This window comes from Bombina bombina, chromosome 3 (genome assembly GCF_027579735.1).
Source record: "Bombina bombina isolate aBomBom1 chromosome 3, aBomBom1.pri, whole genome shotgun sequence".
NCBI classification, from domain to species: Eukaryota; Metazoa; Chordata; class Amphibia; order Anura; family Bombinatoridae; genus Bombina; species Bombina bombina.
In genome coordinates, this window is record NC_069501.1 from 47796859 (window position 1) to 47824366 (window position 27508).

Consider the following 27508-nt stretch of genomic DNA (forward strand, 5'->3'; position numbering starts at 1 on the left):
GACAGTGTTATTATGTGTGTAACTGTACTGTGTAATGTGTATTTATTAGACAGTGTTAATATGACTGTAACTGTACTATGTAATGTGTATTTATTAGACAGTGTTAATATGACTGTAACTGTACTGTGTAATGTGTATTTATTAGACAGTGTTAATATGACTGTAACTGTACTTTGTAATGTGTATTTATTAGACAGTGTTAATATGACTGTAACTGTACTATGTAATGTGTATTTATTAGACAATGTTAATATGACTGTAACTGTACTATGTAATGTGTATTTATTAGACAATGTTAATATGACTGTAACTGTACTTTGTAATGTGTATTTATTAGACAGGTTAATATGACTGTAACTGTACTGTGTAATGTGTATTTATTAGACAGTGTTAATATGACTGTAACTGTACTATGTAATGTGTATTTATTAGACAGTGTTAATATGACTGTAACTGTACTATGTAATGTGTATTTATTAGACAGTGTTAATATGACTGTAACTGTACTATGTAATGTGTATTTATTAGACAGTGTTAATATGACTAACTGTACTTTGTAATGTGTATTTATTAGACAGTGTTAATATGACTGTAACTGTACTTTGTAATGTGTATTTATTAGACAGTGTTAATATGACTGTAACTGTACTTTGTAATGTATATTTATTAGACAGTGTTAATATGACTGTAACTGTACTTTGTAATGTGTATTTATTAGACAGTGTTAATATGACTGTAACTGTACTGTGTAATGTGTATTTATTAGACAGTGTTAATATGACTGTAACTGTACTGTGTAATGTGTATTTATTAGACAGTGTTAATATGACTGTAACTGTACTTTGTAATGTGTATTTATTAGACAGTGTTAATATGACTGTAACTGTACTATGTACTGTGTATTTATTAGACAATGTTAATATGACTGTAACTGTACTATGTAATGTGTATTTATTAGACAGTGTTAATATGACTGTAACTGTACTATGTAATGTGTATTTATTAGACAGTGTTAATATGAGTGTAACTGTACTATGTAATGTGTATTTATTAGACAGTGTTAATATGACTGTAACTGTACTGTGTAATGTGTATTTATTAGACAGTGTTAATATGAGTGTAACTGTACTATGTAATGTGTATTTATTAGACAGTGTTAATATGACTGTAACTGTACTATGTAATGTGTATTTATTAGACAGTGTTAATATGACTGTAACTGTACTATGTAATGTGTATTTATTAGACAGTGTTAATATGACTGTAACTGTACTATGTAATGTGTATTTATTAGACAGTGTTATTATGAGTGTAACTGTACTTTGTAATGTGTTTTTATTAGACAGTGTTAATATGACTGTAACTGTACTTTGTAATGTGTTTTTATTAGACAGTGTTAATATGAGTGTAACTGTACTGTGTAATGTGTATTTATTAGATAGTGTTAATATGACTGTAACTGTACTATGTAATGTGTATTTATTAGACAGTGTTAATATGACTGTAACTGTACTATGTAATGTGTATTTATTAGACAGTGTTAATATGACTGTAACTGTACTATGTAATGTGTATTTATTAGACAGTGTTAATATGACTGTAACTGTACTTTGTAATGTGTATTTATTAGACAGTGTTAATATGAGTGTAACTGTACTATGTAATGTGTATTTGTTAGACAGTGTTAATATGACTGTAACTGTACTATGTAATGTGTATTTATTAGACAGTGTTAATATGACTGTAACTGTACTATGTAATGTGTATTTATTAGACAGTGTTAATATGACTGTAACTGTACTTTGTAATGTGTATTTATTAGACAGTGTTAATATGACTGTAACTGTACTTTGTAATGTGTATTTATTAGACAGTGTTAATATGACTGTAACTGTACTATGTAATGTGTATTTATTAGACAGTGTTAATATGAGTGTAACTGTACTATGTAATGTGTATTTATTAGACAGTGTTAATATGACTGTAACTGTACTGTGTAATGTGTTTTTATTAGACAGTGTTAATATGACTGTAACTGTACTATGTAATGTGTATTTATTAGACAGTGTTAATATGAGTGTAACTGTACTTTGTAATGTGTATTTATTAGACAGTGTTATTATGACTGTAACTGTACTGTGTAATGTGTTTTTGTTAGACAGTGTTAATATGACTGTAACTGTACTTTGTAATGTGTATTTATTAGACAGTGTTAATATGACTGTAACTGTACTATGTAATGTGTATTTATTAGACAGTGTTAATATGACTGTAACTGTACTATGCAATGTGTATTTATTAGACAGTGTTAATATGAGTGTAACTGTACTATGTAATGTATTTTTGAAGTTCTTTGTGCAACTTTTTCGTTTCGGAAAACAGTTAACCACAGCTCTGAGATAGCTATTTCGCTCAACTTGTAATATGAGCGCAATTAAAAAGGCTCGCGAAAACACGATATCGCTTGCACAAAAATGTTTGTGCCTCACTTGTAATCTAGCCCGTATTATTTGCAGCAATAATTTTGTGTATGTTTATTTACATTTTCTATTCTGATTTTTATTGCAAACCTTTTTTTTTTTTTATTTACACTTTATTTTTTCATGCAAGGATATTTTAAATATTTTACACCACAAGCTTGGCGCTAAATATTTCCCTTGTCATAACCCATTCTGATTATGTTTAATTAAACAGTTCACAACCTGGTTATTTATCTCCAGATAATTAACGTGTTTTTTTATTCCAGGTACTTCTCACGCTGGATGATGATTTAGATGCTGTACGCAGAGATAAGATTCCAGTGTTTTAGGAGGCAGGAGACGTTGTCTCAACATAAAATTTCTCCTTTTCTTCTATGCGTCTCTGTCACCAAGAACAACTGGCGTGCCAGCCCAGGAGGCAGCTGCTACAGGAAGATCTAGTTGAAGGCACAAGCCAATGGAAAGTAAGAATGTTCTCCTTAGATTACCACTACAGCCAATTGAAAATGCTGCCTACAAGGAGAGCCTGAGCCCTACAAGTATGGTTACCTGCCTACAACACCCAGCCTTGTGAATAATTCACTTGACGTTCTAACATCTCTGCACCAAAATGAATAATGGTGTTGTCTTATATCTGCAGTTCTATACATTTACTTTCAATCCTGGATTTCCTTAATAAATTAAGGATTGAAGCAACTCAACACTAAGTCATGCAGGACACAGCATTGGTGATGAGCTAATAATGTTTGGTTCATCAGAAGGGTAAAATCACTGCCTTGAAATCTAAAACAAAATGATGGAGAAAATGAGGAAACAAAACTATGTCTTGTGAGGAGCAGAAACATTTATATGTTGATGTTTGGGCATTCAATATATGTCCTTTACTGGAGAAACTCACAGTAATCTATTTGCTTGAATAGGTTACAATTTTTTCGAAACTGTGTGTGTTTGTTATGTTGAATTTGGTGATCACTTAAATTATTAATTTATTTGTACAAACAGATGTATATGTTCCTACACACTAATCTATTAGGACTTTCCTAATTAAGAAGATTTAAAAAAGATTCCTCCTATTTGTCTTTCTTCTTTGTGGCAAGTTCATTGGTGCTCCCAGTTGGCCTACAGTCCGTATCACATGAAGTTCACGCCCATCAAAAGAATAAACGTTATATTTTATAAGATAAATATTTTACTAACAAATTGCCAATATCATGTGCACTGCCAAAGTTGAATCCTCAACACTCAATAGTATTTAATGAGATTCTTCCATTCATAAGTTCTGTTGATTTGATTGGGCATTGCCAACCCCAGAACAGTTATTGTCATGTCCAGTAGACACCTCATGGGTTATTTTGCTAAAAGCCAGAATGTTCCTAGAACACAAGCGTGACTTTATAGGTGTATTACACACCAAAAGCTGTCTTGGTATTTAAAGGGACAGTATACTGTAAAATAGTTTTTTCCTTAATGTATTTCCAAAGACTTGTTGTTCCAGCTACAGAGTATAAAATGTATGAGAAATTTCATTTTCAGGTTTATTTGTGTATATGAATTGGTTGGTTTTGTTTATTTATTAATCCACAACCTATTAAAATGGGTTGAGCTTGCAGGTAATATCAGATCTCATTATGTTATCACTTTATGTACATGCACATACTTACCTATCTTATATTTATCTGTAAACCAAAGCTCAATGCTTAGAGAGAACAATGGGAAATTAACATTTTATTACTTAAAGGGACATGACACCCACATTTTTTCTTTTATGATTTAGAAAGAGAATGCAATTTTAAACATCTTTCTAATTTACTTATTTTATCTAATTTGTTTTATTCTCTTGATATTCTTTGCTGAAAAGCATATCTAGATATGCTTAGTAGCTGCTGATTGGTTGCTGCACATAGAAGCCTCATGTGATTGGCTCACCATGTGCATTGCTTTTTCTTCAACTAAGGATATCTAAAAAATGAAGCAAAATAAATAATGGAAATAAATTGTAATGTTGTTTAAATTTCTATTCTCTATCTGAATCATGAAAGAAAGATTTTGGGTTTAGTGGCCCTTTAACTATCATGCACCCCAAAGGGAGTTTAATTTATTTTGTTGGCTTTGTTTACAAATTTACATAGGCTTTTCAATAGTTTATACTTTCAGTATAGCTAGGGATACCACAATCTAAATCAGCTATTTTGAAATGCCAAAATAATGGTAAATGAGCTACTTGTAAACAACTTAATACACTCCAGTAGGTAAAAAATCATTGGGAAGAGGGGAGAAACATTTTGGGTAAACTGTCCCTTTAATATCACTTTGAATAAATTGACAAATGTACTTGAATATAACATTATACCGTTCTTTATTAAAAAAGTAAATAAAATAATTACATTTCACCTTGTTTGTGTGCTTTCATATATGAGTGTTCTTCCAACCACAACCATTAATCAGGAACAAATATGAAGCACATCTCTACAGTTCATCCGTTTCTGTTACTTTTTGCTCTGCTCAGATATGGTTCTGTAAAACTGTAGTATTGCAATAATGGGATAGACAAATAGTTTTAAATAAAGCTGTTCAAAGTCAGCATTTTATGAGTGCTATAACAATTTTTTTTTCTTAGCTTATGAGAGTCCATAGCTTCATAACATGTGGGATATATTCCAGCCTATCAGGAAGAAGTCAAGAACCCTCACAGAGCTTTAGTCCCTCCCACTTCCTTTCCCTCTCCTGTTTTTGTTCTTGGCCTCCAAGGAGAGGGGTTGAGGATTTCAGAGGTTCTCTACTATCAAGATATCATTATTTTTTCATATGATTTGTGGGCTCAGACCTGACTTGGGTCTATGGAACTTCACTCCAAGCAGTTTTATGAAGGATATTTCGAGTGAAAACAGGGGTAAGGATCTATCCAGAAAACCACATTGCTCCGTTTATAATCTAACTCTTGAGAAAACAGAGGCTTTAAACAATCTTAAGGATAACAGTAATTTAGTTATCAAGATGGCGGATAAGGGGGCAGTGTGGTTAACTGGGATAGACAGTGCTATATTACAGAAGTCTTGCGACAGCTAGATGATGTTTCTAATTATCAAAGATTAAGTTTCAATCCTATGGACAGATTCTAATCAGAGCTAAGATCTATACTAGATAATGGTCTAGATGCAGCATTCATTGACCAGCAAACATTTGATTTTTTGTGTGTAAAAAAACCTATCTTATAAATTTTTCATGTATTGCCCAAAGTACATAAATCCTTGAAGGAAGTAAAAGAAAGACCTATAGTGTCTGGTATAGGATCTCTTTGTGAATCCCTCTCACAGTGGTTGGACAGTATTTTACAACCATTAATGTTGTCTTTGACAAGTTATTTAAGAGATGCACAACATTTATTAACATTGTTGGAGAATGTCCATTGGGTTGAGGGTTACTCCTGGCTCACAGTTAACACTACCACTTTATATTCCAGCATTCAAAACACACATGACCTTAGAGCCCTGGGATATTTTTTGAAAAATTGTACCAACTATAGTGAGGATTTCCAGGCATATGTTATTTGAATAACCAAATTTTTGTTGACACACAATTTGAAAGGGATTTCTATCTCCAGAGATGTGGGACAGCTATGGGGGTAAATTCGCACCCTCCTATGTCAACCTATTTGGTGGGAGGTGTCTTACATCTTTGGTGATGGAAATCCCTTCAAAGAGCATGTTCTCTTTTATAGACAGTACATTGATGGTCTCCAATTTATTTGGAGAGGAGATTCTTTACAAAAGCAACATTTTTTGAGATACATCAATAGCATTGATATTTCCTTTACTATGGAACATATGTCAAGCAAAGTGAACTTTTAATACAAAGTTTTCAAATGAGAGGATATTCAGACAGGGATATAAATAAAGCCAAAGAAGAGGTTTATTTAGTGGATAGAAAGAGTCTTGTACAGAGTAAATAAAGCAGGGGCAATTCCAGACAATATGATGGAGTCACCTTTGTCACAGAATATTCTACCCAATATGAACAAATATGTAAAATCATCAAAAATCATTTTTCTATGCTTTCAGCTTATGATAAGTTAGAAAATGCGGTACAGAATGGATGTATGTTTACATACAAAAGGGGAGTTACACTTGGTAACATTCTTTAGTAAATTGAAAAACACACAGAGAAAGACCAGCTTGTGGCTCACGTATAGGGGCATGTATAAATGACATTGAATGACTTGTATTTCATGTTCCCATGTAGACCAAGGAGCAGAATTTGAATCTTTTGTTAAAGGGACACTCAATCAAAATTAAACTTTCATTATTCAGATAGAGCAGCAATTTTAAACAACTTTCCAATTTACTTCCATTAACAAAATGTGCACAGTCTTTTTATATTTAAACTTTTTGAGTCACCAGCTCCTACTGAGCATGTGCAAGAATAAGTGTGTATGCATTTGTGAATGGCTGATGGCTGTCACATGGTACATGTATGCATTTGTGATTGGCTGATGGCTGTCACATGGTACAGGGGGAGTGGAAAAAGACATAACTTTTAAAATTGTCAGAAAAAAAATCTACTACTCATTTGAAGTTCAGACTAAGTGCTATTGCATTGTCTTGTTATCTTGCATTTGTTGATTATGCAAATCTACAGTGTTGACTGGTCCTTTAATGGAAAATGTTTGAATTGTCACTCTAGCTATGTTGTCTATTTTATATGGTATTAACAGTGTAGATTGCAATACGTAGGGTGCACGACACGTGAATCACGAGATAGGGTCAGAGAGCATCTACTAGACATTAAGAAATTAAATGCTACTTCTCTATTGGCCAAACACTTTATAGAAGTTCACCACAAAAGTGTAGCATCCTTAAAATAGAAAGTCATAGAAAAGATACACAAACCTGAGCGTGGTGGAGATCGCAATAAGTTACTTCTCAAAAGAGAACATTTCTGGATATTCATCATTAAAACAAGGACACCAAAGGGCTTTAACTTCCAATTTGATTTTATTAATTTTTGGGAATAAAATATTGAAATAATGATGACAATTGCATTATTGTTATAAACATTATCATTACTGACCAACAAATTAAATACATTGTTAATTTTGTAAAATAATGTTTCTAAAATAACGTTTCGTCTGCTATTGTAGGATAGTTCTGTACTGTATTGAGTTCTTGTCCATAGACAGACAATATAATAGAATTTAATTAATTTACTAGATACAGTATATATTTTTATATTTTGTATTCTTTGCGAGTTTGTATGACTCTATTTGTTTGAATTTTTGGCTCTTCTTTTATTGAACATACATAATTCTGTTTATTTAGTTCCACTAGTCACTATAATTGTATAGTCAGGGATTTGACATCATCATATTAACATAAATTATAAAGATCACAAGAAGTTTACTAACATTGAGTAATGTGTTATGCAAGGTATGATATCTTTATGTTTACTATTAGTGTAGGTCTACTTATATTATATCACACAGTGATTGAATCCTGCATTTCTTTTTATATATGAACATATATACAGGTGTATATATATATGTCAGAACAATTACATATGCGGTTATTATTAACACTTCTTAACAATGATGTAAACAGATTGACACTGTGTTCACTTTAAATGTATCCTACTTGTGTATACTTCTTCAATGGATGTTTACTGATCATGTGATTCTTTTAGCCAATGATGGACAGAATGTGCTTTTAAATATACCTGAGTTTGTTTCACAATACAAGCATCTATGATTAAGAAATAAAGCCGAAACGCGTAAAATGCGTGTTTTTAATCTGCACCCTTGATCACGTTGATGTCAATAAAGCATTTAGAATCTTACTGGGTGCACTGAACCTTTTTTAATTTTCGTAAAGATTACCTCTGTTATGAGCTTCCCATTACCCTGGTAATCTAACAGCCATAACTGCTCTCAGTCATTATGGGGGCCCATCCCTAGCCTCCCCCTGAGGGGTTACAGATATATCTGCAGTTTCCTCTGTAGTATATTTACTTGATCTGGATGGGCACTCTTCTGAATCAGCAACCTGTGTGGGAGAAAGGCCTCAGCATGCTGGTAAGACACATTGGAGAGGTGCTTCAATCCAGGTAAGTGACTCAGGCACTATATAACCCTGGAGCTATCCAATAGTAATCTCCTTACAGGAACTACCTAGCTGGGAGACACAGCCTTACACCTGAGGAGCTGTATCTATGTGTTTAACATAGAATTTTGAGGAAATTAGGTACACAATAGTTCTTATCTAGCTAAATTTAAAGCCTTGTTTTTGCATTTTTCTAACAAATGGGTACTCTCTTTAAGAGGAGAGGTGTTTTTTCACTATTTTAAATGTTGACAGTTATTTTAAATTGCACAGGACTTGGGCCTGCATGTTGTCATGGTGTTAAGCTCCGCTCCCTCTCCTTGCCAACCTTTTCCCTTCTGTGCTTCAGCCGTTGCAAATTTGAACTGGTGGATTCTAAGGCATTTTGGTGTTTTATTCTGGCAAATTTAACCCATTCTATGCCCTTGAGGTAGGTGATTAACCCTTACAAGAGCGGCTAAGGGGGTTGGGTGTTTAGAAAGTTTTGTGCTACTTAATTTACATTCTCTTAGCTCTTTAATGTTCTGATATGTGCTGTGGGCTTAGGGTTGCCACCTTTTGCCCAGGAAATTCCTGGACACTTTTTAAGTGGGCGTGGAGGGGGGGGTGTTTCAGGGCGTGGCCGGGGCGTGGCTTCTTGCGGCATCAAATTTATTATGAAATCAATTTTTATTATACATATATATATATATTTTATATATATATATAAGTATATATATATATAATAAATATATATATATATATAATATATATATATAATATATTTATATATATATATTTATATATATATATATAATATATACTGTATATATTTTATATATATATATATATATATATATATAATACATTATATATATATATATATAATACATTATATATATATATATATATATATAAATAATACATAATATATATATAATACATAATATATATATATATATATAATACATAATATATATATATATATATATATATATATATATATATATATACACTAAGTTGAAACGCCAATACCAAGTAAAATAGTGCTGTACAGGAGCAGTGTCTTTTTTTTTGGAGTCTGCTGTTAGGTTGATAATTATCCTGGGGACATGATCCTGTGTGTTGTAAGACCACCGAGGACTCCATTATAGTCGTAGCTGCTGACCTCATTACTAAAACCTCTTGTGGGACGTGATTAGCCAGATTAACAAACATCACAAACTATCAATATTATTAGAGCAGTGTTTGGCGCATTACCTTGCTTCTAGGCTTCATGAACCTGTGTGACTGAACTCGGAGTCGGGGTAACTGGTGGAGGTGGGGCCAGGGGACGCGCGCAATCTCAATGTCCTGCCTCTCTCTCTGCTGCCTGCAGGATGTGACGACTCCCCCGCTCTGACCCTCTTCCCCCCTCCCACTGTGTCACACTAATCATTTGTACTCCGTCTCGAGTCTCCTGAAGTGTGCAGACTGCCCGGTTAGTAACCCCGGGCTAAGCGCTCCTCTGGCCATCTAATATTTTGTAAAGTTTGTGCTCAATGCGCCAGGGGAGCGCTTAGCCCGGGGCATTTGAGGCTAGTTCCGGGACACAGAGCCTCAGACCGGGACTGTCCCGGTGAAACCAGGGCGGGTGGCAAGCCTATGTGGGCTAGTACTGGTGTGAATAATTTTATTCCCAGTTTTTGTACCCCATCTGTCCACAGTTTTGTGTGTTTAGCAGCACTTTTAACCCACTAAGGGGCACTTTGACTCCAGTTGGTGTCTCATGCAGGTCTACCAATCCTATATTACTACAACTTGATTTATTTTCATGCAGCAAGCTGATCAAACTCCCTAAATGTACATAATGAGTTTATAATCTAAAAGGTTTATCTGCTATAAATGCATATTCATTCCTCATAAAGGATTTATATATACATATATATATATATATATCACCTGCTTAAATTTACATACACAATGTATACATATAATATTACATTTATGTCGTTGCTGCTAGATTATGATCAATTATGAGAGTTTCTGTAGTGTTTTTAAGAAGGAAGATTTAAAAATGACATACTCTCCTTACAGTACAGTAAATATAGTTGATTTGCATAATCAACATATGCATGATAAAAAGACAATGCAATAGCACTGCATGTCTATAACCATATGTATGGCAGTTTTTTTTTTGTTTTTTTTTTAAATAGTTTTTTATTGAGGTACTATAGCAAACAAACATACAATTTCAAAGAAAAACATCACAGCAACATGCCCATTTGACATACATCAGAATTTACATGGTAGATTAAACAAGCATGTCTTCGCATCTGTATATTCTAAGTATATCTTTACCCACTTTCTAGCCGTGTACATTACCTCATTTTACCTAGGTGCATTTTCAGAAGGACAAATAACACAGATTAAACAATCAACCCAGTATAAGCCTAATTTCAATAACCAATTTGTAACATATGCAGGCTTGTATTTGTCCGTGACATATTCAACAGAACTTGTAAGACATACAATTTAGTTTAGGCAACAGAATAAGAGAACAACCTATTTTATAACTAACATACTTTCTAAAAATAGTAATAAAATATGAGACCGATCTTTTTTTTTTGTAGGAGAATTGGAAAAAAGAGGTAGGTCTTTAGGTATCCACAGTACAAACGTCAGATTAGCATAGATAGGTAGCGTAGGGTATAAGGGTAAGAAACCAAACTATTTTATAACTAACATACTTTCTAGATATTGCTAAATAACAATAAAATATGAGACCCATCTTTTTTGTAGGAAATTTAGGAGAAAGAGGTAGGTCTTTGATATCCACAGTACAAACACCAGATTAGCATACTTAGGTAGCGTAGGGTATAAGGATAGGTAAACAACCTATTTTATAACTAACAATCTTTCTATAAAAGGGGATCACTTGATATTGGAGGGGGGATATAGCTGTAGGTCTAACACTCCATCCGCTTGACCCTGGGACATTTAAAATGCGATATAATGGTATCAAGAGTGCCAGAATACACACAAAGGGAGCAGACCTATATAATTGATGTGGATTGCCTTACATGTATATGCCAAGCCAAATGCATCAGACCAGTTTAGGATAAAACATTCTTGTCCCCTAAAAAAACGAACAGATAAAGAGTATTGCTGCCATATGCACTCAACTATTAGAGCCTGCAGATATACATGCACATTATTAAGGTGTATCCATAGCAGAGACCATTAGCACCATGTAGCACCTATCTGAGCCGGTAACTGAGTCCCTATCTAATTGCATAACACCAAACTCAATTAATAACTGTGGCAGAGTCCAGTTCTTGTCATAGGCAGGAGCATATCTTATAGATTAGACATATGTTATTAGCATATCTAAGAGAACGAAGCTTAGCTGCAAAAATAAAAAAAATGGTAAGGCATGCGTGCCAACAAAGGTATACATACAAATAGGTGCTCTCAAAAGTAAAACAGACCAAGCCATAGGCTTGGAATGAGTACTTAGTTAATGGCGACAATATGCTTAGGTGTGTGTCTGTCCCTTAGCCCGCCAACAAGAAAAGCAAGCCTCCTTCGCTAACCAACACCATCCCTGAAGGATCTGCAGAGGCCCAGACCCTCTGGAAAGGTAATCCCAGCAGAGCGCACATTTTCTTCATGAACTCTGCACTGTGTTCGCTCCAGATGAGTCAGACCGATCAGGAGACTGAGCAGTACGGTGGCCTGTATGCCGTATGTAACCCGGCGCTTCCCAGACCCATGGCACTGTGGTGTGGATTCCTTTCTGTCAAAGTAGACTCCGCTTGCCTCTATCGTGCCCAGCAAATGTGGCAAGGTTTTAGGGGACACCAGATAGCTTATTATCCCTTGTAAAGGGGCAGGGGACCCTCCAGCCTTATCGCCCAGCTCGTGTGCTCCACTCTCCTCGTCATTCCCCAGTGGGCCAGCCGCTCCCTCCTGGGACACATTAGGGGGCAGAGATTTCTCGCACTTGCCTGCGTGCCTTTTGCCCTGGTCTCCCCTCTTAAGCGGTGCAGATATACTCCCCTGTATGGTCATACCCGCATCATCCGACTCTGCAGAAGATCTTTCTTCCTTAAAGGGTGCCGTTTCCCCAAGGTGGGCGGACTCCATGCGGACCAAAAGCCGGTCTAATTTGTCGCACATTGTTCAAAGAGAGTATCTATATTCTCTGTTAACCCGGTTTCCCGGGGGGGGGGGGGGGTGCTGAGCTCTCTCTCCGTAGAGGCCACCAGTGAGTCTCAGCGGTCCAGTTTAGGAAGTCCTCTTGGTTTTCAGACAAAATTTTTTATATAGTTCCAGTCAGTAAAGTGTCCCCTATGTTTTAAGATGCAAATTTCTGCTGGATAACTTTTTGAAGTCCAGATTACAGGTGGATTGCAATCCTGGTTTAGAGAGCTCCTAATTTAGCGGCCATCTTGGACCATAGCCCGGACACGCTCCTTAATACCTATATATATACAGTATATACATAATGTAGATCCTATGACTACCTCCTCTAGTACAGCACAGTATTATTCTGCAGTTAGCCAATAACTTGGGTTTACTTGTAATGATTATTCTTTTCTATACAGATAGGTGTGCTTAATGTGCCCATAAGTAAATGTATTTATAATTGGTTGTATAACCAGTTTATGTCAGCAATATATGTACAGTATATATGTATATTAAAGCCGCAAGTATATCTTCAACAAGGTACTTGGTATTTTAATTTAATATATATATATATATATATATATATATATATATATATATATATATATATATATATATACACACAGTATATATATATATATATATATATATATATATATACACAGAAGTAACTCTGAATAGTATAACATATCTACTTACAACTGGATATGTGACTTTTACATGTCTAGGTATATACCTTTATATCTTCTGTACAACCAATTTATGTTGAACATAAACTGTTTTCGCTCTTGCACTAACTTGACGAGCGCAAAAAGCCAAACTTACAATATTGCATGCGTGTTCACGTATTCCCCCATAGAAGTCAATAGAGAAAAAAAAGTGGAAAAAAAACTAACACCCCACTATCGCCCAAACCCGATCGCATATTCTCATGTACACTAACCTGACATGAAAATATGAATAGTTCACATTCCAATGTTCTGCACAAGAATATGTCCTTTTTATTCATAATTAAATATTTCTACATATAAATGATGTTTTTTGCATATACCTATATATATATCTGGAGGTCTCAAGGGATGCAAGGAGTTTGGTTTCCTCTGGATGCGAGGTTACCACTCAACATTCTAGAACTCCAAGCGTTTCTTCAGACCATGGTCCCTTCTCAGCCAAGACCCATCTCCATTTCTGATCAGACATCAATTCAGAGGTTGCTTAAATCAACAGGGGCTCCCTTGTCATGCAAGAAGTGTCTCCCATCCTGTTACGAATAGAGAAGGAAAGCTGGCATCGCATCTGTATATTCTAAGTATATCTTTACCCACTTTCTAGCCGTGTACATTACCTCATTTTACCTAGGTGCATTTTCAGAAGGACAAATAACACAGATTAAACAATCAACCCAGTATAAGCCTAATTTCAATAACCAATTTGTAACATATGCAGGCTTGTATTTGTCCGTGACATATTCAACAGAACTTGTAAGACATACAATTTAGTTTAGGCAACAGAATAAGAGAACAACCTATTTTATAACTAACATACTTTCTAAAAATAGTAATAAAATATGAGACCGATCTTTTTTTTTTGTAGGAGAATTGGAAAAAAGAGGTAGGTCTTTAGGTATCCACAGTACAAACGTCAGATTAGCATAGATAGGTAGCGTAGGGTATAAGGGTAAGAAACCAAACTATTTTATAACTAACATACTTTCTAGATATTGCTAAATAACAATAAAATATGAGACCCATCTTTTTTGTAGGAAATTTAGGAGAAAGAGGTAGGTCTTTGATATCCACAGTACAAACACCAGATTAGCATACTTAGGTAGCGTAGGGTATAAGGATAGGTAAACAACCTATTTTATAACTAACAATCTTTCTATAAAAGGGGATCACTTGATATTGGAGGGGGGATATAGCTGTAGGTCTAACACTCCATCCGCTTGACCCTGGGACATTTAAAATGCGATATAATGGTATAAAGAGTGCCAGAATACACACAAAGGGAGCAGACCTATATAATTGATGTGGATTGCCTTACATGTATATGCCAAGCCAAATGCATCAGACCAGTTTAGGATTAAACATTCTTGTCCCCTAAAAAAACGAACAGATAAAGAGTATTGCTGCCATATGCACTCAACTATTAGAGCCTGCAGATATACATGCACATTATTAAGGTGTATCCATAGCAGAGACCATTAGCACCATGTAGCACCTATCTGAGCCGGTAACTGAGTCCCTATCTAATTGCATAACACCAAACTCAATTAATAACTGTGGCAGAGTCCAGTTCTTGTCATAGGCAGGAGCATATCTTATAGATTAGACATATGTTATTAGCATATCTAAGAGAACGAAGCTTAGCTGCAAAAATAAAAAAAATGGTAAGGCATGCGTGCCAACAAAGGTATACATACAAATAGGTGCTCTCAAAAGTAAAACAGACCAAGCCATAGGCTTGGAATGAGTACTTAGTTAATGGCGACAATATGCTTAGGTGTGTGTCTGTCCCTTAGCCCGCCAACAAGAAAAGCAAGCCTCCTTCGCTAACCAACACCATCCCTGAAGGATCTGCAGAGGCCCAGACCCTCTGGAAAGGTAATCCCAGCAGAGCGCACATTTTCTTCATGAACTCTGCACTGTGTTCGCTCCAGATGAGTCAGACCGATCAGGAGACTGAGCAGTACGGTGGCCTGTATGCCGTATGTAACCCGGCGCTTCCCAGACCCATGGCACTGTGGTGTGGATTCCTTTCTGTCAAAGTAGACTCCGCTTGCCTCTATCGTGCCCAGCAAATGTGGCGAGGTTTTAGGGGACACCAGATAGCTTATTATCCCTTGTAAAGGGGCAGGGGACCCTCCAGCCTTATCGCCCAGCTCGTGTGCTCCACTCTCCTCGTCATTCCCCAGTGGGCCAGCCGCTCCCTCCTGGGACACATTAGGGGGCAGAGATTTCTCGCACTTGCCTGCGTGCCTTTTGCCCTGGTCTCCCCTCTTAAGCGGTGCAGATATACTCCCCTGTATGGTCATACCCGCATCATCCGACTCTGCAGTAGATCTTTCTTCCTTAAAGGGTGCCGTTTCCCCAAGGTGGGCGGACTCCATGCGGACCAAAAGCCGGTCTAATTTGTCGCACATTGTTCAAAGAGAGTATCTATATTCTCTGTTAACCCGGTTTCCCGGGGGGGGGTGCTGAGCTCTCTCTCCGTAGAGGCCACCAGTGAGTCTCAGCGGTCCAGTTTAGGAAGTCCTCTTGGTTTTCAGACAAAAATTTTTATATAGTTCCAGTCAGTAAAGTGTCCCCTATGTTTTAAGATGCAAATTTCTGCTGGATAACTTTTTGAAGTCCAGATTACAGGTGGATTGCAATCCTGGTTTAGAGAGCTCCTAATTTAGCGGCCATCTTGGACCATAGCCCGGACACGCTCCTTAATACCTATATATATACAGTATATACATAATGTAGATCCTATGACTACCTCCTCTAGTACAGCACAGTATTATTCTGCAGTTAGCCAATAACTTGGGTTTACTTGTAATGATTATTCTTTTCTATACAGATAGGTGTGCTTAATGTGCCCATAAGTAAATGTATTTATAATTGGTTGTATAACCAGTTTATGTCAGCAATATATGTACAGTATATATGTATATTAAAGCCGCAAGTATATCTTCAACAAGGTACTTGGTATTTTAATTTAATATATATATATATATATATATATATATACACACAGTATATATATATATATATATATATATATATATATATATATATATATATACACAGAAGTAACTCTGAATAGTATAACATATCTACTTACAACTGGATATGTGACTTTTACATGTCTAGGTATATACCTTTATATCTTCTGTACAACCAATTTATGTTGAACATAAACTGTTTTCGCTCTTGCGCTAACTTGACGAGCGCAAAAAGCCAAACTTACAATATTGCACGCGTGTTCACGTATTCCCCCATAGAAGTCAATAGAGAAAAAAAAGTGGAAAAAAAACTAACACCCCACTATCGCCCAAACCCGATCGCATATTCTCATGTACACTAACCTGACATGAAAATATGAATAGTTCACATTCCAATGTTCTGCACAAGAATATGTCCTTTTTATTCATAATTAAATATTTCTACATATAAATGATGTTTTTTGCATATACCTATATATATATCTGGAGGTCTCAAGGGATGCAAGGAGTTTGGTTTCCTCTGGATGCGAGGTTACCACTCAACATTCTAGAACTCCAAGCGTTTCTTCAGACCATGGTCCCTTCTCAGCCAAGACCCATCTCCATTTCTGATCAGACATCAATTCAGAGGTTGCTTAAATCAACAGGGGCTCCCTTGTCATGCAAGAAGTGTCTCCCATCCTGTTACGAATAGAGAAGGAAAGCTGGTCCTATCAACTTCATATTCAAAGAGTGAACAATTTGGAAGCAGACTACTTTAATCTGTTCAGTCAGGAGAATGGGTTCTTTATCAAGACATATTCGATCAGCTTATTCTAAATTGGATTCTACATTGTATAGATCTAATGGTGTACAAGCTGAATCACAGCTTCAAGCATATTGTGTCAGATATAGAGACTAGAGTGCTCTATAATAGATAGATGCCTTAGTTTGTCCCTGAATATTTCATAGTTCCTGTTTACCCATTTTATTCTTCTTTTAAGAGTCATTGCAAGAATCAAACAGGATTCAGCTTTAGTATTCATCTTCAGTAATTTTCTTAGCTCTGGCATGGGCCTGCAGAACTTGGTATGTGGACCTAGTTCAAATGTCTTCTCTCCCTACATGGACCCTACCCCTAAGGAAGGATCTTCTGTCTTAAGGACCTCTGTTTCACCTGGATCTCGATTTGCTGAATTTGATGGTGTGAAGGTAAAGGCTTGCACCTCAAGACAAGGGGTTTCTCTGGCTCAGATATCTATACTTTGCTTCATGCAAGTAAGCCGGTTAAGCAAAGAATTTGCTTCTTCTTGAGGATTTTTCTTGAAAATCCTTTGAAATTCACAGGTTAAGATATCTGCGTTAACTGTTTTGCTTCTCAATAAGTTGGCTAAGTTGCCAGATGTTCTACAAGGTTCTTCTTTTGAACCTATGTTTATTTTAGATCTTAAATGGTTGTCCTGAAAGGTTCTTTTACTTCTAGCGAATTCTTCAGCTAGAAGAGTTTCTGAATTATCCGCTCTATCTTGTGATACTCCTTTTCTGAATTTTCACCACGATAAGGCGGTTCTGTGGTCCAAATATGATTTTCTTCTAAAGGTGGCATTATCAGAAAATATTAATCAGGAAATAGTTAATCCTTCTTTGTGTCCAAAGCCTTCTAATCCAAAGAAAGATTTCTTCACAACCTAGATGTTGTCAGAGCTTTTAAGTTCTATATTCAGGCTACTAAAGACTGCAGACAAACTTCCAGTTTATTTGTCCACTATTCTGGTCCTAGGAAGGGTAAGAAAGCTATGGTGGTGGCCCTGGTATCATGGCTCAAGCAGATTATTTGTAAGTCTTACTTGGTTGCTGTAAAACCGCCACCAAAAATAATAACTGCTGGGGAGGGCGCTTCTAGGCTGCGACCAAGATGGCTGCTTATTTCAGAGTCTGAGCTGATGAGTTGGAATATCTGCTGCGTATCACTCATAGCATACACCATTAAGGCATAATACCTAGCTACTTTGCTTTTACTACGAACACTGATCATTTTGATATAAATATTATCGCCAATCTTGGCTCTGAGGTACTGGAACAGAGAGGTGTGCAGCTGCGGCCTACAACGAGACCGAATCCTACCTACCCTCATCCCAGTAATCCAGTAACAAAGGCCTACGTTTCTCTGATCACAAGGAAATGCAGAGGAGCGCCTCCAATACCACGGACCTTGCTCTGACCGAACATATGGGACGCAGACCTATTGAAGAGGCTATTTCAGGAGCTAGGACGCCACTAAGGATGAGAGACACTTGCTTGCTTATTCATGCAGCTACACTACGAGTATATATAGCCCCAATGTCTCTCTCCTCACTAACCTTAGAATCTGCCACCCCCAGAGTAAAGCTGCACACAATCTGGGCTGCAAGTACTGGACCTGTGACAATGCACAGGTTATAGAGTAAGGTGGATAGGTGGAGGTATGTCTTCGGACTGAGGAAGCAGTGGTCACTATCAAAATCTACAAGAGGTCGAGCACGATCTGTAAGTGGAGTCCTGTAAAGATTCTGGGACTATTGCAATCCGTTCCTATTCAGACTGTATCTCTGTAAGCGCAATGGCCCCAGATACAGAGACCCTCTCAAGAAAGCCAGCATAGGCTGAGGATGTCTCAGGAAATGGACACCTTAGGGACCTCTGTGAAAACTCTCTTGACATTCCTTATGGTCCCAACTTATATTATTTGCTCCCATACATATTTATGGACATTATCTTTATTTGTGTATTGTACTGTACATATTGTTTGCATTCATTAGTGGTAGCCCTATAGAACTCTTACATTTAATTATATTTAGGGAACCTAGCAGAAGTGCTACTAGATAATGTAACTGATGTCTCACTATTTGTACACTACTTCCTGACTATTCTGCTTTCCTTAGTCCATGGTGATCTACTGCCAGCGGCCATGGGTGGTGGATTCATAATGTCCTGGGAGAGTAGTAAAGATAATTAAGGTAGGAATACTGGGAGAGATCTATTCCATATGCCAGATTATGACCCACAGCATATACTACTTGTACTAAAAATGTAGATGCTTTTAAGAAAGCTAGGTTATGTATACATCATACAGGAATTACATGTAGGAGATATAGATAATATTAGGCTAGTTCACCCGCTACTTCTTAGAACACTCCTCTTCTGAGGATTAATAATCTCAGACTACTTTACTCACGCTAAGCCATGGAAGCACATACCTACATAATCTAATCTATGTCTAACACTAATGGGTTCACTACGAATGATAAAAGGGATATCTGCTCTAATGTTTTTTAATACTATGCTATGTCAGACACATATAGTAAAATAGGACCCTCATAATATATTACAATGGTTCTAACTGTTGCCGCATAAAATTTGACCTGTGTTTCCACATCTGTACTTACCCTAAAGAAGCTACTTCTGCTTATGTATGTTTAAGATGTTTGCAGTTTAAATGCCCCCATCTGATAGTCTTCTTGCTATTTTCCATTATTCTTACTGTTTTGGCTAAGCTCTCAAGTTCCACCAGTCTTATGTTTCCTGCACGGTTGATGGTAACGTTGCATAGTTTATGTTTACATATATATTTTTTGGTTGGAGGTTAATATTACTAGATATGTTTAAAACCCCAAAAAAGAAAACCTAGTGGTCTCCTATTGTTCATACATGCCCTCTTTAGCACCACCATTTTTATTTGTACTGGGAGGTCCAAGAGTGGCTTTATAGACTACCTAGAAGGTATAGGGACATATGTATCAAGCTCCGATTGGAGCTTGATGCACCGCTGCTCCATAACCTGTCCGCCTGCTCTGAGCAGGCGGACAGACATCGCCGGAAATCAACACAAATAGTGTTCAATATCAAATTGTCATTTAAACATGCTTAGATTATCCTATGTAATATATTTTTCTGTTTATCTTAAGTTCTGAGATTGTATATATGGAAACTAATATATAAAGTAACTCCTAAAAGGAAGAACTAAGAGGATGCGCTGAAATCACCAATGAAATTGGTTTAACCTGTTGGTTTGTGCCCATAGAAAACAATAGGGCTAATGAAAAAGGTGGATGTTATAAAACAAGTGTGAATAATCAAATGTGAACACACTGGTGTATATAAAAAATCATATAAAAACGATTAATCAACAATATATAAAATGCAATGAATCAATATGATGAAAGTTCAGAGTTCATAACAATATCCAAAATAAACTATATTTTGAAGAAATGTCCAATTCAAAAGCATAAAGGATATAGTGATACTAAGTGCTTAGGTGCTTGGCGTGCTCCTCTTGTATCCACGGTGTGGTGGGTCAGGATGTCTAGAATAAAGAATAAACGAGGGGCGCCAACATAGTGTAAATCGTATACACAACAAAATATAAATGTGAAGTGCAGTGAACTACTCACAAAAGAAGTGGCACCTTAGGTGAATAAGGTGCAAACAGGCGGGCTGACATTCAATAACCAGCAGTCAGTACGCTGGAGGTCTCACCCAGAGGACCTGTGGAGTCTGGACGGGCGGCTGGAGGGTAGCTCTGGAAGCTGGTATGTTCTCCCCACTCTGCTCACACGGTCGAGATCCGACGGGTCGTGGTTTGAAACAAGCAGTGTTTTATTTGCAGCGCGTTTCTCAGTCTATTCAAGACCGTTTCATCATGCCTGATGAAACGGTCTTGAATAGACTGAGAAACGCGCTGCAAATAAAACACTGCTTGTTTCAAACCACGAGCCGGTTCTTCTGTGGTTTCTTTGTCCTTTCAATAGGATACTGATTATTGAACTTCTGTGTGCTGACACTGTCAGTTTTTTGAGACGGATCTCGACCGTGTGAGCAGAGTGGGGGAGAACATACCAGCTTCCAGAGCACTTATCCGGCTATTTGGCCCCAAAGATCATCAGTGCTACCCTCCAGCCGCCCGTCCAGATTCCACAGGTCCTCTGGGTGAGACCTCCAGCGTACTGACTGCTGGTTATTGAATGTCAGCCCGCCTGTTTGCACCTTATTCACCTAAGGTGCCACTTCTTTTGTGAGTAGTTCACTGCACTTAACATTTATATTTTGTTGTGTATACGATTTACACTATGTTGGCGCCCCTTGTTTATTCTTTATTCTATATGGAAACTAATGTTCTATATGTATTTTGATGACATAAAGTGTATTGGTGCCTTCAAATTAATAGAAATAATTTAAAAAAAAAAAAATAATAATAATGCTCATTCTACGAGATCAATATCTACTTCCTGGGCTTTCAAGGATGATTCCTCCTTGGAATCAATTTGCAAGGCTTCAACTTGGTCCTCCTGTCAAACTTTATCCAAATGTTATCATTTTGACACTTGTGCTTCTTCTGATGCAGCTTTTAGCATGAAAGTTCTTCAGGATACAGTGTCTGGCAAGTAGGAACTGCCTACATTTTGTCCCACTCATCCTTGAGAGTCAATAGCCCCCACCCTATTTTATTTTTATATGGGTGATAGTACTAATTTTTACCTTGTAAACTTGTTTTCAGTCTTTCCTACCTTTTTTTTCTGTCTCTCCTCAGCTTGGTTTTACATAAACTGGAGAGGAAGTGGGAGGGACTAAAGCTTTGTGAGGGTTCTTGACCTCCTCCTGATAATCTGGAATATATCCAACATGTTATGAAGCTATGGACGCTCATCAGCCCGAAGAAAATAAATGTTGTCCTTTTCAGTATTTGTACATAAGGGTGTTATGGCATGTTTGTCTAACCAGGAAACTATGGTCTCCAGTCCAATAAATTGGTTTATTTAGCAAAATAGTTCAGATTCAAATTAGGTCTTTTGTGGCATTACTCTCTATTAGACATACTGCTTAATAAAGGGAAAGTAAACCCAAAATTTCATAATTCAGATAAAGCATAGTTTTCAATTTACTTTTTTTTATCAAATTTACTTTGTTCATGGTATTCTTTCTTAAAGAGTTATCAAGGTAGGTAGTGTGCCCATTTCTGGTGCAGTACATGACAGGGAACACTGTCAGGGCCAGTGCTACAATAGAGGCAGACTAGGTGCCCCTGCAGGACAGGACTGGGGGCACGCAGATTTGGTGAATGACCTTTTTTATGTGTATATATTTATTTTTTTGCTAACTTTGGCATCATAGTAGGGGCCATATAAGGTAGCATAATGGCTAAAATGGGATCTGTATTCCCCTGAAACATAGAGATGGAGAGGGTGCACGTCAGACATAACAGCTGTAAGCATCTGGCTTTAAAGTCTAACTCCTCTCTGTGCTCTTTGCAAAACTTTTCCAACGTTTTAAAAATGGTTGCATCTATTGACAGCAGTGGGACTTAGCTCCACCCACAACCTAATGGGTATTACTGGGCTGATGGGTTCTTGTAGGAGCACTGACAATCCTACAACTTTTAATATACTGCAATGTCTGAGATTACAGTCTTAGCTGCACAGTACCACGTCTATTATCAATATCATGCAAACCTATACAATAAAAGTGTATCGATGGCCATTATTGAGCACATGTCCTATTTCAGTGTATAGATACTTAGCATAAATATACAGTGCAGTGTGTTCATTTTCAGTGTATAAGTGTTCAGTATCATTATGCAGCACAGTGTGCATCATCACTGTATAGGCACTAATCATTACACATTTCCCCCTTTATCTAAACTGCTTGGGAACGGAAAAAGTTTGGATTTCAGAATAGTTTGGAATATTTGCACCTGTAAAATAGAACAGTTTGGAGAGGGAATAGAACTAAGTGTAACCATCTTATGTCATTTAGGTAATATTGCATGTGATAATACAGCTTATATATGCAAAATGGGAATTTTATATAATTTGGAATACTTTTATATGCACAGTACCCTCAGAATAGTACAGTACTGTAATCAGAAATAAGAATCTAATATGTGTTGTTTCTAATAAATCTAGACTATTCTTTGCATAGAACACAAAAACAAACCAAAGACACAGGCAGAGAAGATTGTGATTTAGAGGTTGGGAAAATAGTAATTTTTGATCATTTTTAAAAATCTGTTTAGCCTTACATTGTTAGCAGGGAGTACCGCACTTTTCTTTAATAATAAGAAAGATTAAGTATATTTACCATATGACTAGTTTTATCAAGGAGAAGTTTTCAGACGCTTGTGAGCCTTGGATAATGTTTGTTCAGGCAAGAAATGGACTTGAAGAGACTAGATTATAAGTAGTAATTACGGCTCCCGCTCTCAAGTTAACTCTGCTCTTTGTAAATCTTTTTTACACTTGCGTGCTAACCTGACGCATGCAAAGAGCAGAAGGTACAATATCGCAACCACGATAAAGTACTCTCCTAAAGACTTTAATGGAGAGAGAAAAGTGGAAAAAAAACCTAATACCCATACTCGCGCGCTAACCAGAATCACCATAAGCCCCTACTATAATAACCCCTAACCCGCTGCATAGCCCACTGTAGTCTTCACTACACTATTAACCTCTAAACCACTACACCCCCACATCACAAAGTAACCCACTACACTATTAACCCCTTAACCGCCACAACCCCCCTTTGCAAATTAACCCACTAACATCTAAAACCCCTAATCCAACACCACCTAACTTACCCCAAAACAGACTAACATTACCTGTAAAAAAAAAAAAACTACCCTTACCTTTAAAAATAAAAAACCTAAACTAACAAACCAAACATTACTGAAAAAAACTACCATAAAAAAACTACCATTACAAAAAACAACAAACAAATTACCAAAAATAAAAAAAGTTATGCCTATTCTAAAACCTCACTTAGAAAAGAAATCCCAAAATAATAATCTATTTTTGTAGGGCATTGCCCTAAAGTGTCAGCTCTTTTTCTTAAAAAAATAAAGCTTGTGGGGCCTTTTCGGGTTGAGGATGGAGTCAAGCTCAACTCCCAGTCCTACTGACAGTTTCTGGAAGACACCTTCTTCAAGCAGTGGTACAGGAAGAAGTCTGCATCCTTCAAGAAAAACATGATTTTCATGCAGGACAATGCTCCATCACACGCGTCCAAGTACTCCACAGCGTGGCTGGCAAGAAAGGGTATAAAAGAAGAAAATCTAATGACATGGCCTCCTTATTCACCTGATCTGAACCCCATTGAGAACCTGTGGTCCATCATCAAATGTGAGATTTACAAGGAGGGAAAACAGTACACCTCTCTGAACAGTGTCTGGGAGGCTGTGGATGCTGCTGCACGCAATGTTGATGGTGAACAGATCAAAACACTGACAGAATCCATGGATGGCAGGCTTTTGAGTGTCCTTGCAAAGAAAGGTGGCTATATTGGTCACTGATTTGTTTTTGTTTTGTTTTTGAATGTCAGAAATGTATATTTGTGAATGTTGAGATGTTATATTGGTATCACTGGTAAAAATAAATAATTGAAATGGGTATATATTTGTTTTTTGTTAAGTTGCCTAATAATTATGCACAGTAATAGTCACCTGCACACACAGGTATCCCCCTAAAATAGCTATAACTAAAAACAAACTAAAAACTACTACCAACAATATTCAGCTTTGATAATAATGAGTTTTTTGGGTTCATTGAGAACATGGTTGTTGTTCAATAATAAAATTAATCCTCAAAAATACAACTTGCTTAATAATTCTGCACTCCCTGTATATACGGGTACCCTTGCGTTTCTAGTGGCTGATTTTCAATTTCAAATTCAAATCAGTCAATAGAATGAAGATGAAGATAGCTGCCGGGATGAAGCTGGAGGATCTGCTCTATCAGACTGTTTTCAACACCAAAGGATGATGCCCCCTTACACCAAGTTTGTCAACCATTCTGTATAACTGTGTTGAAGTGTTCAGGGGACCAGAATTATTTCTGATGGCTTAAGAATTGGGTGTTAGGGACTGCCCTAATTAAACTGCTGGGATGGTCACTCCTAGAGTGCAGAATGGAGTTGCAATCAGAAGGTTTATTGTACAATGTTGTTTCTAGTTTAGAACCAGGTAGATCCTAAGCTCTATATAAAAAAACTAAATTTATGCTTACCTGATAAATGTATTTCTTTCTTGACACGATGAGTCCACGGATCATCTAATTACTATTGGGAATATCACTCCTGCCCAGCAGGAGGCGGCAAAGAGCACCACAGCAAAGCTGTTAAATATCACCTCCCTTCCCTCCAACCCAAGTCATTCAACCGAAGCAAAGGAGAGAAAGGAAGCAACAAGGTGCAGAGGTGTCTGAAGTTTTTAAAATACCAACAACCTGTCTAAAGAACAGGGTGGGCCATGGACTCATCGTGTCAAGAAAGAAAGAAATTTATCAGATAAGCATAATTTTTTTTTTTCTAATGACACGATGAGTCAACGGATCATCTAATTACTATTGGGAATCAATACCCAAGCTAAAGTACAGAGATGATAAGGGAGGGACAAGACAGGGAACCTAAACGGAAGGCACCACTGCTTGGAGAACCTTTCTCCCAAAAGCGGCCTCAGCCGAGGCAAAAGTGTCAAATTTATAGAATTTTGAAAAAGTGTGAAGAGAGGACCAAGTTGCAGCCTTGCAAATCTGTTCCACAGAAGCTTTATTTTTGAATGCCCAGGAAGAGGAAACAGGCCTCGTAGAATGAGCCGTAACTCTCTCAGGAGGCTGCTGTCCAGCAGTTTCATAGGCAAAGCCGTAGCTTTCTGACCCTTACATTTCCCAGAGAATACCACAAACAGAGCAGAAGACTGACGAAAATCCTTAGTCGCCTGTAGATAGAATTTTAATGCACGCACCACATCCAGGTTGTGCAAAAGCCGTTCCTTTTGAGAAGAAGGATTAGGACACAAGGAAGGAACAACAATCTCCTGATTATTGTTCCGGTCTGAAACTACTTTAGGGAGGAACCCTAACTTAGTATGCAAAACCACCTTATCTGAATAAAATATAAGGTAAGGAGACTCATACTATAATGCTGAGAGCTCTGACACTCTACGAGCAGATGAAATAGCAACAAGAAACTAAACATAGGCTCAAACAGAGCCCCTTGAAGAACCTTAAGAACTAAATTAAGACTCCAGGGAGGAGTACCTGGTTTGAACACAGGCCTGATCCTTATCAAGGCCTGACAAAACGATTGCACGTCTGGGACGTCCGCCAGATGTTTATGTAACAAAAAAGACAAGGCAGATATTTGACCCTTTAGGGAACTTGCCGATAAACCCTTCTCTAAACATTCTTGGAGAAAGGACAGAATTCTAGGAATCCTAACCCTACTCCAAGAGTAGCCCTTGGATTAACACCAATATACATATTTACACCATATCTTGTGGTAAATCTTTCTAGTCACAGGTTTACAGACCTGAATCATGGTCTCAATGACCGACTCTGAAAATCCACGCTTAGATAAAATTAAGCGTTCAATCTCCAAGCAGTCAGCTTCAGAGAAACTAGATTTGGATGAAGGAAGGGCCCTTGAAGTAGAAGGTCCTTCCTCAACGGAAGTCTCCAAGGTGGAAGAGATGACATGTCAACCAGGTCTGCATACCAAATCCTGCGAGGCCACGCCGGTGCAATGAGGATCACCTTTCCTGCTTGATTCAAGCAATGACCCGAGGTAGCAGAGTGAACGGAGGAAATAGGCATGAGAGACTGAAATTCCAAGGTAACGCCAGTGCGTCTATCAGTACCGCCTGAGGGTCCCTTGACCTCGACCCGTACCTCGGGAACTTGGCATTCTGCAGCAATGCCATGAGGTCCAGATCTGGCTGTCCCCATTTGAGAATCCTCCGGGTGAAAAGTTTGCCTGCTCAGGAAGTCCGCCTCCCAGTTGTTCACTCCTGGGATGTGGATCGCCGACAGACAGCAATTGTGGGTCTCCGCCCACTGAATGATCTTGGCTACCTCTGTCATGGCCAAGGAACTCCGAGTTCCTCCCTGATTGTTGATGTAAGCCACTGAAGTTATATTGTCCGACTGGAACCTGATGAACCGGGCCGAGGCTAACTGAGGCCAGGCCAGAAGAGCATTGAAGATTGCTCTCAGCTCCAGAATGTTTATGGGTAGAACAGACTCAGACCGAGTCCATGTTCCCTGAGCCTTTAGAGATCCCCAGACTGCTCCCCA

At 37.3% G+C, this 27508-nt stretch overlaps 1 protein-coding gene across 2 annotated transcripts in view; it reads left to right on the plus strand.

The window, feature by feature from the left end:
- Positions 1-4870, plus strand: part of SIDT1 (SID1 transmembrane family member 1) — a 321104-nt gene extending 316234 nt beyond the window's left edge. For both annotated transcript variants that reach the window (XM_053705818.1, XM_053705819.1), the window contains one exon: positions 2747-4870. In XM_053705818.1, the coding sequence (XP_053561793.1) occupies positions 2747-2809 (63 nt within the window). In that variant the 3' untranslated portion in view covers positions 2810-4870. The remainder of the gene's footprint in view (positions 1-2746) is intronic.
- The last annotated feature ends 22638 nt before the right edge of the window (positions 4871-27508 follow it).